The sequence below is a fragment of the Neoarius graeffei genome, chromosome 8, assembly GCF_027579695.1.
Source record: "Neoarius graeffei isolate fNeoGra1 chromosome 8, fNeoGra1.pri, whole genome shotgun sequence".
In the NCBI taxonomy this organism is placed as follows: Eukaryota; Metazoa; Chordata; class Actinopteri; order Siluriformes; family Ariidae; genus Neoarius; species Neoarius graeffei.
This window is the reverse complement of record NC_083576.1, coordinates 13062194-13073565: the sequence shown is the minus strand read 5'-3', so window position 1 is coordinate 13073565 and position 11372 is coordinate 13062194. Positions and strand designations below refer to the sequence as shown.

Here is an 11372-nt window from a genome sequence, read left to right as displayed (position 1 = left end):
AATCCCTAATGAGCAGTTTCCACACAAATCGCTTCTTCTCCCTCAATTCTTCACCGATTTAGATTCTTTCTGGTATGAAGGTAGGGTGCATATAACTTCTATTCAGATTTGCTTCATTACAGTTATTAATGAATTTATGGACTAATTAAGGGCGGCACGGTGGTGTAGTGGTTAGCGCTGTCGCCTCACAGCAAGAAGGTCCTGGGTTCGAGCCCCGTGGCCGGCGAGGGCCTTTCTGTGTGGAGTTGGCATGCTGTCCACGTGGGTTTCCTCCGGGTGCTCCGGTTTCCCCCACAGTCCAAAGACATGCAGGTTAGGTTAACTGGTGACTCTAAATTGAGCGTAGGTGTGAATGTGAGTGTGAATGGTTGTCTGTGTCTATGTGTCAGCCCTGTGATGACCTGGCGACTTGTCCAGGGTGTACCCCGCCTTTCGCCCGTAGTCAGCTGGGATAGGCTCCAGCTTGCCTGCGACCCTGTAGGACAGGATAAAGCGGCTAGAGATAATGGATGGATGGACTACTTAAGCCTTAATGAGCAGTTCAACAAAAATCGCTTCTTCTCGGTCAATTCCTCGCCGTTTTGGATTCTTTCTGGCAAATAGGTCGGTATTCCTAGGGTGGATATAGCTTGCAACATTTATTGCGCACTTTAGATCTTTTCCTTCTGGACTCTACGGGGCCAGAGTGAGCTACGCCGTCATTGACGGTCTCGCTTGATTTATCGTAGCCTTCCTATCAGCTTGAACCAGCTTGGATATCGGATAACTACATGAATAAACAGTTCAGGAGGTGCTACTAATATAAATATTTTGGCACTGAATAAAAGCGGAGCTCCAGATGAGCGTATGAGCAAAATATTTGCAAGGGCACAAAATCAACCTGAATAGAGTAATAATATTATAGCACCATGGAATTGTGTCGTGTCGTGTATTTCATGTCAGTAAATCACTGCTTTGTCTTGTGACAGTGAGACCAATAATGAGATACGCATTGCAGTTACGATACATATTTATTCCTTTCTTTGACACCGCATGCCATGCGCCAGAAACAACACCACGACATTTATTCTGCTGTGACTTTGCTGGGTGCCTGGCGGACAGCAGTGAACCAGCACTTTCATTTGACATCATTACTATAGAGTTACCATCCAATATCAAACTTTATATGTTGAACAGTTGTCTGGTTATAACTGTCACATCCACGTGTGTTGTGTGCAGCTGCAAACTGCAAAACGCACGCGCGCCATTCGGACTAATTAGCATGCACCTTTTACTGATCAGAGCTCAATCACAGCAAAACTATCGATTGTCCAGCAAGCTAGTGGACTAATAAAACTCTTTTAACTCGTTTTATATGAAACTGTTGTGAATATTTTCCATGTGAGTAAATAAGCCCACGTTATTTTTTAACCAGAGCGTCAGCGACGCAGTCGCTGTACCAATCACAAAACCAGGGAGTAACTATTGTGCAGAATGATTAGATCTTCCAAACAAAATGTATCACGCCGCATGATGGCAATAGCTCATTGCCTACAGCCAGTGGGCTGAAAACTCAGGAAGGAGTAGCAATTCTCCTGAAAGTTCGTTAATCGGCCTAATTAGCAACTTGCTAATGAGAGGTCATAAAACCAAGGAGTAACTTTTGTACACACTGTTTAGATCTTCCAAACAAAACAATCAGAATCAAACTCCGTTGAAAACTCAGGAAGGATAAAGCAATTTTTGTGAATTGTGGACAGATGGACGGACGAACGATGGACGCAGCGTGATGGCAGTAGCTCAACGCTTACAGTCGGTGAGCTAAAAAGCAAATTGAAAATAAGCACTGGATAAAACCCAACTATCTTCTGTAAATAAAGATAAAATTTCGTTGTCCGGTGGTCAAGTGTTTATAAGGTATGTTGCCTTGCACTTACGGTATGATCAGGTTCCCTGTGGTGCTACACGTTCGTCCTTTGTACGTACGAACATCGTATGGTCAAGCCATCAAAAATCAGGTTGATGAATTACCAGATTCTGAAGGCAAATGAAGTTCAGTGAAGAACTGAAGGCAAATTTTTTTTATTATCAAAATTCTATTTCGGCGGCACGGTGGTGTAGTGGTTAGCGCCGTCGCCTCACAGCAAGAAGGTCCTGGGTTCGAGCCCCGGGGCCGGCGAGGGCCTTTCTGTGCGGAGTTTGCATGTTGTCCGCGTGGGTTTCCTCCGGGTGCTCCGGTTTCCCCCACAGTCCAAAGACATGCAGGTTAGGTTAACTGGTGACTCTAAATTGACTGAAAGTGTACCCCGCCTTTTGCCCGTAGTCAGCTGGGATAGGCTCCAGCTTGCCTGCGACCCTGTAGAAGGATAAAGCGGCTAGAGATGATGAGATGAGATGAGATGAAATTCTATTTCTCATTTTATTAAATGTACGTATGCCTTTTTGATCGCTATTTTGTCGCTGCTATAGCAAGTTATGAGTGTTTGAAATATGTTCTGTAATATATCAGTCCATGTGTCAAAGCGATGGCCGTAAATGAGATTCGTCGAGACCTGTGCGAGACATCGTAGGACGGAAGTGAAACGCACAGTGGAAATCAAAGCGACCGTATTCTGCCGACGTTGTCAAAAGACGCTCGCGCCCTCTTTCGAATGCTGACGTAATTGTTTTGATAGCAATCAGGAAAGTTTGAAAAAAGTAGGCAGTAATCGTCATTTAAACTCATTTTTGTGCAATACTTCGTTTGGAAAACAGTTTTCAAAATGGCGGCACTGACACTTGACACTTCAAAGTCTCATGAAGATCGTGCGGATAAGCGACGCCTGCCGTGGACCAAACGAACTAAATTCAACACGGCTAAAAACCGAACAGGCCGCTAAGTATAATATTTATTTGCAATTAGTTGCCAATACGAGTCAGGATATAAGGTTACTAAAACCGAAAACGTAATTGAATAACACGTTAATTAAGAAATAAAGCAAGTTTAAAAATGACTGCAGTTCTCTTTTAAAATACCCAGTGAGTGTATATCCGTGTCCCGTGCATGTGTTAGCTAATCTCAAATTTGCGTTCTTACTTTTCTCATTCAGGTGCAAATTAGTGAGAAAAAAATGGTATCAACTGAAGGTCAATCAGAAGAGCTGCCATCATGGATGAGGATCGGTGGTCTTCGATGGGCTGCACCAGAGCGGACTGCGTCCATATGTACAGAGGAACGACCCTGTAGGTGTTTCTAAGCTGATCAACTGAACACAACATGGCCTTGGACCGAGGAATAAACAAAAAACAGTTTACAGGTTTCAAAATATCATGCAGTAACAAGTTACAGTCCAGACTGGTAAGAGGTTTGTTAAAGGGATACAGAGGGAATATGTTCGTTGTATGTGCCTTCAATCAGAGATTGTACAAGGAGATCACAGAATATTCACATATCCTTAAAAATAACACATTTAAACCCAGAAAACAAAATAGCTTTTGGGTAAAATTACAGGTGTAAATTATACAGCTAGAGAAACGTGTCCTTCCCTCAGCAACGTTGGTCTTTTTCAGAAGCAGTGGATACGTCCTAAGTCGCATACTAGCATGTAAAAGGATGTGATTTAGGACTTAGCCGGTTTGTTTTACTGGAAAAAAAAATGCTCGAAACTAAGAAAAGCAAATTGAAATAAATGCAAATACAAATGTGCATCGGATCTCAGTGGCTTTCCAATGATGGACCATCCAACCACAGTTATCTCTTCACTGATTGGTTCTTGTCCAGACACGAGTCGCCGTGGACATGTATTGCTACCTCAGTGACCACCTTTAGTTTATCAGCTGAACATCTCACACGCAACAATCTTCTTCTGAAATATCCATCTCCCTCGTCAGGCCTGTTCAGCTCCTCAGTGCTGTGTATCACTGGACATGTCAAAGTCTGTGGTGAAAAATGGACACCATGGAGGCCATGAGATGGGAATTACATCATCAGGGATGAAAGTAAAGTCAACGAGAGAAAGAGGGAGTGTGTGAGAGAAACATAGAGCTGTGTCTGGTTACTGTGAGGCCTGTGAGGCCGTGCTTTCGGTTTTGCTGTCCTGGCCTGGTGGCGGCGCTTTAGCCCAGGGGCTGCTGTTGGTGAGCGCCGGCGAGCTGGTGAAGTCGTCGTCGTCGTCGAGGCCGTTGGTGGCGTCGTACTGCGTGTTCTCCAGCCGCGTGATCAGCCGCTCGTCCTCATCGCCAAACTCGCCGCCCATCAGAGTGGGCTCTCCCACTACCATCACGTCCTGCCAATCATAACCACGAGGGGGTGGGGTTAGTACATGAGCCATTTTAAAAAAAATCTTTTTAAATGTTTAGAAAGGAACTATGGAGGAAGAATCCTTAGCCATACCATATTATAAAGATTGCACTACAAGGGCAAACAAAGAAATGAACCATCAAGCATTGTGCATTAAATCACATTTGTGACCCCTCACCGAATCCAGAGACGCATGTCGGCCGAAACGAATCCGAGATAATCGCAAAAGAAGCATTTTTTTTCGAAATTTGTGATTTTTGTTTTTTTCCATCATGTGCAAGTTGAGATCTTGAAGAATGCAACCAGTATTTCAGATAATAGATTGTTTTGTTGGAAAAGCATACATTTTTTGTTGCAAATTGTCTCGTTTTTGTCAGGACTGTAGCCTGCTGGGGGGTGTGGGTAAATTACCATATGGGCCATTCACATGATGATTTAAGTCTTTTTTTTTTTTCGCGAATCAGCTGTATGATACGAGCTGAGCTCGTGGCTACTTAACTGCATACAGGTGTGTGATTTCACTATGGAATGAGCAAGCTAAACAGAGCGCAGAGGAGCTGAAACACCGCGAAGCAAACAGACACACGGTATTTACATCGGAGATCACCATTTCTAGCAAAAAAACCCGCAACCTCGTTTTCCAGATTGAATGGAATACTTGAATGATCGGATGATACACGGACCGTTCTAGGATTACATTCCATCGGAGGCATTGGTGTGTGCAAGGCGCCGTTTCTCTTTCTGATGGGGTAAGTTTATTAATCTAAGGCTGTGTGGTTATTTTTGCATGTAACGGAGAGTGTTGTGGTTTGGTTAAGCCTAGGTCACAACCAGACGTACGATTTTTTGGCCGTGTGATTTTTGGCGTTTCCCAAATTGCTGCGGTTTTTTTTTTTTGTTCACGGAGAAAGACGCGCGTTGGCCGTAAGATTGTCTTGCAACCTGAAAAAAACGTAAGCGCCCGTAGAGTTTGTTTGACATGACAAAGAACCTCTGCGGCCGGTCTGCGGCTCGAAAATCAGCACATCACACGCGCACTCTCGTGCGTTTCACGCGAGCTCTCCCTGCTTTTCTTGCATTTTTTGCATGTAGACCGGCCGTAGGAGCGCGTACTGTACAGCCGGTTGTGACCGAGGCTTTACATGAAACTAGCGTTGTGTTAGTTGTGTCATCATCGTGCTATCTTTCTTTCTTACGGTGTGAGTAATTTTTCAACCACAAAACGTTAAAGTATACTTTAGGACTTATTTTTGTACTTCATAATTGTGTTGGGCATACTTTGCATGGAAGGAAAATTGACGTGGTGATCTTTGTTTACATGAAAGTAGTATCGTGCTAGCTCGTAGGGGGTAGAGCTTTCCTTAATGTCATGCAAATGAGCACCATTATGTGCCCGCCCTGCACCCAGAGTAGCTGAGATGGAAAACTTTGAGGGCGATTTTCTCCCTTTCCTGTTTTAAGAAGTATACACTTTCAAAAGGCCACACATTCTTCAAATATTGTCAGATCTCCACATGGAAGGCATCATTGGAAAGCTTAGAAACTGTACTTTCTGAATCTGTCAATAACTCAAAATGCCCCCGGGCAGACATATGTCCCTTGATTCTGTGATCTGCCACATTTTATATTATATGCGTATTCCGACAAAAAAAAATGTAAAAAATTAAAGAACAATAAACATTCTCTTTAGACACATTCATTCATATTAGTCATACCAATCCATTAGACCCTAAAGTAACCAAATCATTAATAATAAACACCAACGACCTTATCCAGTGAGTCAAATGATTTGGCTCAGCTCACTTTATGAAATTTGGCAGTCACTCAGTTATCTAACTGAGCAGTTGAGAGTGAAGGGCTATGCTCGAGGGCTGATTTGAACTCAGGACCTTCCAATTAGTACTCCAACATCCTGAGCACTGATGATAACCACTTATCCTGTGCAGGGTCGCAGGCACTGGAGCCTACAGTATCCCAGCTGACTACGGGTGAAAGGCGGGGTACACCCTGGACAAGTCGCCAGGTCATCGCAGGGCTGACACATAGACACAGACAACCATTCACACCCACATTCACACCTACGGTCAATTTAGAGTCACCAGTTAACCTAACCTGCATGTCTTTGGACTGTGGGGGAAACCGGAGCACCCGGAGGAAACCCACGCGGACACGGGGAGAACATGCAAACTCCACACAGAAAGGCCCCCGTCAGCCACTAGACTTGAACCCAGAACCTTCTTGCTGTGAGGTGACAGTGCTAACCACTACACCACCATGCCGCCCATTTTGACCAGTGATTGTTTGGCTGAAATGTATTTCAATCATTGTTATCCTAAATCAACAACAATACATGAACACTTCAATGTGTGAAGGTTGGATTTTGTCCAATTTCAGACAACTGTACAGACAAGAAATGATCCGATTATTAGCTTTACTCTTTTAAATAAAATGAAAGTCTTTAACTCAAAGGGACTTGGAGAGCGCAGCCGTCCGCCAAGGACAATCATCGACTCTATTTGTGATATTCAAATCTGCAACCGCAATCAGTTCATATGTCTGGATGTAAAGTATTTAGAAAACTATTAGAACCATAGGTGCTACAGAAGGCAAGTGGACTTGCTTGAAAAAAAATCTTCAAATTCTTGAAGTCCAGTTGCCTTCTTTCGCACCTACGCTTTACGATGACCTGGATGACTGAGAACCTTCACAGGCACAAATCTATTCGAATTATGTGCCTACATATGTCTCCCAGAGGATTACTAATACCTGGGAATGTGCATTGTTATATGGAGCAATCATATTTCTACACTGGCTATGTTTTGTCACTATTGAACCTTACTGGGGGCGGCATGGTGGTGTAGTGGTTAGCGCTGTCGCCTCACAGCAAGAAGGTCCTGGGTTCGAGCCCAGCAGCCTGTTGCCAGATACTGCTGATGTTTTCCAGCCCAAAATATGTTCAAAACCCACCAAAATGCACTTGAAACCGCTCAACTGAGCGGGAAACCTCCCAATCTGGCAACACTGTGTAGGCACTGCTGATGGTAGTAACACACGTTTGTGATGAACTGAACACCCAAGAGATTCTTTTAAGCTGGGAAGGGTGTCAAAACAATCCAAATCGAAGTGTTCAGAGCACAGGACGGATGTTGGTGAGGGCTCCCACTTGTCACGAGTGCACCTGACTTGCTTCACCCACTTCGCATGCAGCTCGGGATCTCTGGGAAACTTGAATAAACTTACCCCATCCTTGTAGGTTGTGGAGCAAAAGCCGGCAACACAACGCGAAGGCATTATAACTAATATATATATATATATATATATATATATATATATATATATATATATATGTATAATAATAATACTAATAATGACAAACTGAACACCTGTCGCATCAACAACAAACTGGTAAGTTTGGAGGAAGGTTCTTTCGCTGACGTCATATAGCCCCTCCTCCTCTTTCGTCTCCTGGGTGCTGCAGCCCCGTCAAATTTGCCCAAATAGCCGCGTTTATCATCATAACTTGTAACATAGGCGCCTTCGTGAATTAATATATGGATCATCGGGAATTACTTTTTATGTTATAAAACATCGCCAAAGATGTCAAAAACGTGTCATCAGCACTTTAACGTTCGCGAAAGTGAAGTGAAATTCATGGATCCACCCTGTCACTCGGATCCACTCCAAAATTTAATGTGCTCTTCCTTGGCCCATCCTATACCCTTCCACCGAGTTTCATGGAATTTCCGAGTCAGTAAGTTTTGCGCAGACAAACAAACCGCAACAAAAACATAGCCTCGTTAGCAGAGGTACTGTAACTACTTGTGACCTTTTAAGGGTGGACACTGTTGAACTTTCCTACAGGACACTAATTGAAATCGCTAATTCACTAATATTTTGTCAAAACGCGCCACACTTTAACTTATTGTTTTTTCTGTCCTGTTTCTATCCCTGCTGATAGGAGAGCACACTTAGCTACACCTACAGTGTATCGGCTTTAATATTTGCATCTGTTGAATTCTTGAATCCGATTGGTCAGAAGGTCTTGTGTATAAAATTGTTTACATGATTGGGATCGTTCCAATACATTATTGTTTCGATAGTAACAATTCATTTTCAGGGACTTCTAAGTTTAATAATAAACTGATTAAAGAGCGTGTTGGGATTTAACGAGAAAAGCATGTCATCTTTGATATGGTGAAGTTGTCGGTAAGGAAATATTTACTGAACATTTATGGAAGGAGTCTCCAGTACCAGTGCTTTGTAACAGCAAGTTTTTTGTCATGGGAACATCTTCAGGATAGAGGATTCACGTTCCAGGACGGGCTGATGAATGAACGACAATGTTAATTATTCTGTCCACATTCACTGGATATGCGCAATCGTGCGCTCTGATTGGCCACTCTACTACTAGGATATCAGCTCATATACCGTAAGTAGAGAAAAACAAAATGGCGGAACTAAGCGAGGACGAAATAAAAACTCTACTTGAAAACAAAACCCAAAAAAATACAAAAACAAGCAACAAAATATGAAATAAAAGTATTTGATGGTAAGAATGTTTTTTTTATTTTATTTTATTTTTCAAGAATTATTATTATTATTATTATTATTATAGCAGGGGCGGCACGGTGGTGTAGTGGTTAGCGCTGTCGCCTCACAGCAAGAAGGTCCTGGGTTCGAGCCCCGGGGCCGGCGAGGGCCTTTCTGTGTGGAGTTTGCATGTTCTCCCCGTGTCCGCGTGGGTTTCCTCCGGGTGCTCCGGTTTCCCCCACAGTCCAAAGACATGCAGGTTAGGTTAACTGGTGACTCTAAATTGACCGTAGGTGTGAATGTGAGTGTGAATGGTTGTCTGTGTCTATGTGTCAGCCCTGTGATGACCTGGCGACTTGTCCAGGGTGTACCCCGCCTTTCGCCCGTAGTCAGCTGGGATAGGCTCCAGCTTGCCTGCGACCCTGTAGAAGGATAAAGCGGCTAGAGATAATGAGATGAGATGAGATTATTATAGCATTTTTCACAAATTGCTCCGGTCATTTTGCCGGCTTGTTTACATTCTAAGCGGAAATGATTTTGTCGGATGTTTTGTATAAAGTTTTTATTTATCGAACTTGCAAAAAATAAAAATAAAAATGCTCTGTTGCTCAAAATCCAGTGACTGTAGATAGAATAAAACAGTTATTCCACTCAGTCCTGTCGTACACAGATTACAGCTCTATCAGCTCGTGTACGACTCGATTTCGTGGAATAGCTGTTCAGTGCAACTATAAATGGATAAAAGTGAAATGTGTCATTCATTAATCAATTGAACAATTATCAAATTGAATTCATAAATCGTTGTAGTAAAAAAAAGAAAAACAAAAGAAAATAATTCACTTTGGTGTGGTGAGAGTAACTCTGCTTCGTGCCACGCCACCTCATCCGACCCTGTCACTGATCATTTTCCAATAACAGCATGCTTTGACGTGTTTTATTCCTGATATACACTGCTTTGCTGATCAAGTGTCAAAACCTACTAATCTTCTAATCTGCAGAAATACCGTTGCTCAGTTAGGGGGTACACTGGTGCTATCAATTATAGAGAAAACACTCGTTTACCAAAACACTGTGAAATAATTAATTCTTAATCAAATCACCAGCTATTATAAACTCCCGTCTCTTTCTTTCTCTCTTGCTCTCGTTCACACTCTCTCTCCGTGTCTCCTGACGGTCTAAGAGGCCTCACGTGCAGGCCGCTGTGCTCCCACTCCTCCTCTCCACTCTGTAATTACACTCATTCATTAAGGTGGGCTTTTGGACTAAATCACAATATCCACATGCTGATTTGTCAATTTACATAGCTAATTAACTCATTAGCAGAGATGTTAGCGATGGAAAAAAAAAAAGACCGCTGCTTGCCAACGAGCCTTGAATTCGCCATCTGTTTTTGAAAGGCAACTGTCACCCTCCACTCAGGGTGCGAAACCAAGGGCCAATAACACACACACACACATACACACACACACACACACACACACACACACACACACACACACACACACAGCTACATTTCACAAGTTCCAGCTGGTGTTCTGACTGCAAGCTCTAATTGCTATCAAATAAGTAGCGTGTTCTGCGTACTCATCTCATTAGCTTTAGCCTGTGGATAAACCTGCATAAATAACTGCGCTTCATAACACACTTCTGACCTTCAGCGCTGATTCGGGATCAGCTCTCCTGACCTGAGCCTTGAACCAAATCCTCGAGGCTGAACCAAAAGCAACAAAGCAAGACAAAAGTCAGGTCGCGTAACGAATAAAACACAACGGAGCATGCGGTTACAGGAAACTAATCGACGATGGGGCTGTGTGATGCAGCCTGACACAAAGCGGAGTCACAGTTACCTCTCAGAAATATTTCTTATCAAATAAAGACACTGAAAATTCGCATTGTTTTTGTAGATCAGAGGTTATTTTGTTAATTAGAAATATTTTTAGCTATTTGTCTTCGTCTGTGCACTGTAAAAAAAAAAAAAGTGACCATCTCAACTTAAATTTTCTAGGCAACATGATGCAAGAGAATTTTGTGTCGAGATGGTCAACAACAAAAGGTAAGTTGGTTGAACTCAAATTTAAACACGAAAATCCTTCTTAAGTCAACAAAGATCCTTGTTAAGCAGGGCTTTGAACCGGTTCAAGGAACGAAAACGAAAACCGGGAACTTTTTCTATTTCACATGGAACAGAAACGAAACCAGAAACTTTATTAATTTTTATGTTCCGGAACAGAAACGCTTATTAAAAATAATGGTAACCGGTTAATACCGGTTTTTATTTCGTTCCTCAAAGTTTCCGTAGCCTACAAATAAAAAAGTCATTCTTCTCCTGCGCAAGTTTCTATGACCCGCTGGGGTTCACTTCCTGTGTGACGTTCGCTGACTGAATGGAGAGAGCGGGAAGGTGGACTACTATCACGTCTCCATTACTGAGTGTCTGAGCAAAGAAGAGCCTGAACGATGCAACCTCCCTATTGGCTGTTTGTAAAAATGTATCAGTTGTTGCCCCTCCCACGGGAATCATCGCGGGCTCGAGAGACGAGACCTGACGAGTTAGTTCGTTGGTAGCAGAACAAAATGTCTGGAC

At 42.9% G+C, this 11372-nt stretch overlaps 1 protein-coding gene across 3 annotated transcripts in view; it reads right to left on the bottom strand.

Moving 5' to 3' along the window:
- Positions 1 to 475: 475 nt before the first annotated feature.
- ldb2a (LIM domain binding 2a) overlaps positions 476 to 11372 on the bottom strand; it is a 194553-nt gene continuing 183656 nt past the window's right edge. For all 3 annotated transcript variants that reach the window (XM_060927293.1, XM_060927295.1, XM_060927294.1), the window contains exon 9: positions 476 to 4244. In XM_060927293.1, the coding sequence (XP_060783276.1) occupies positions 4014 to 4244 (231 nt within the window). In that variant the 3' untranslated portion in view covers positions 476 to 4013. The remainder of the gene's footprint in view (positions 4245 to 11372) is intronic.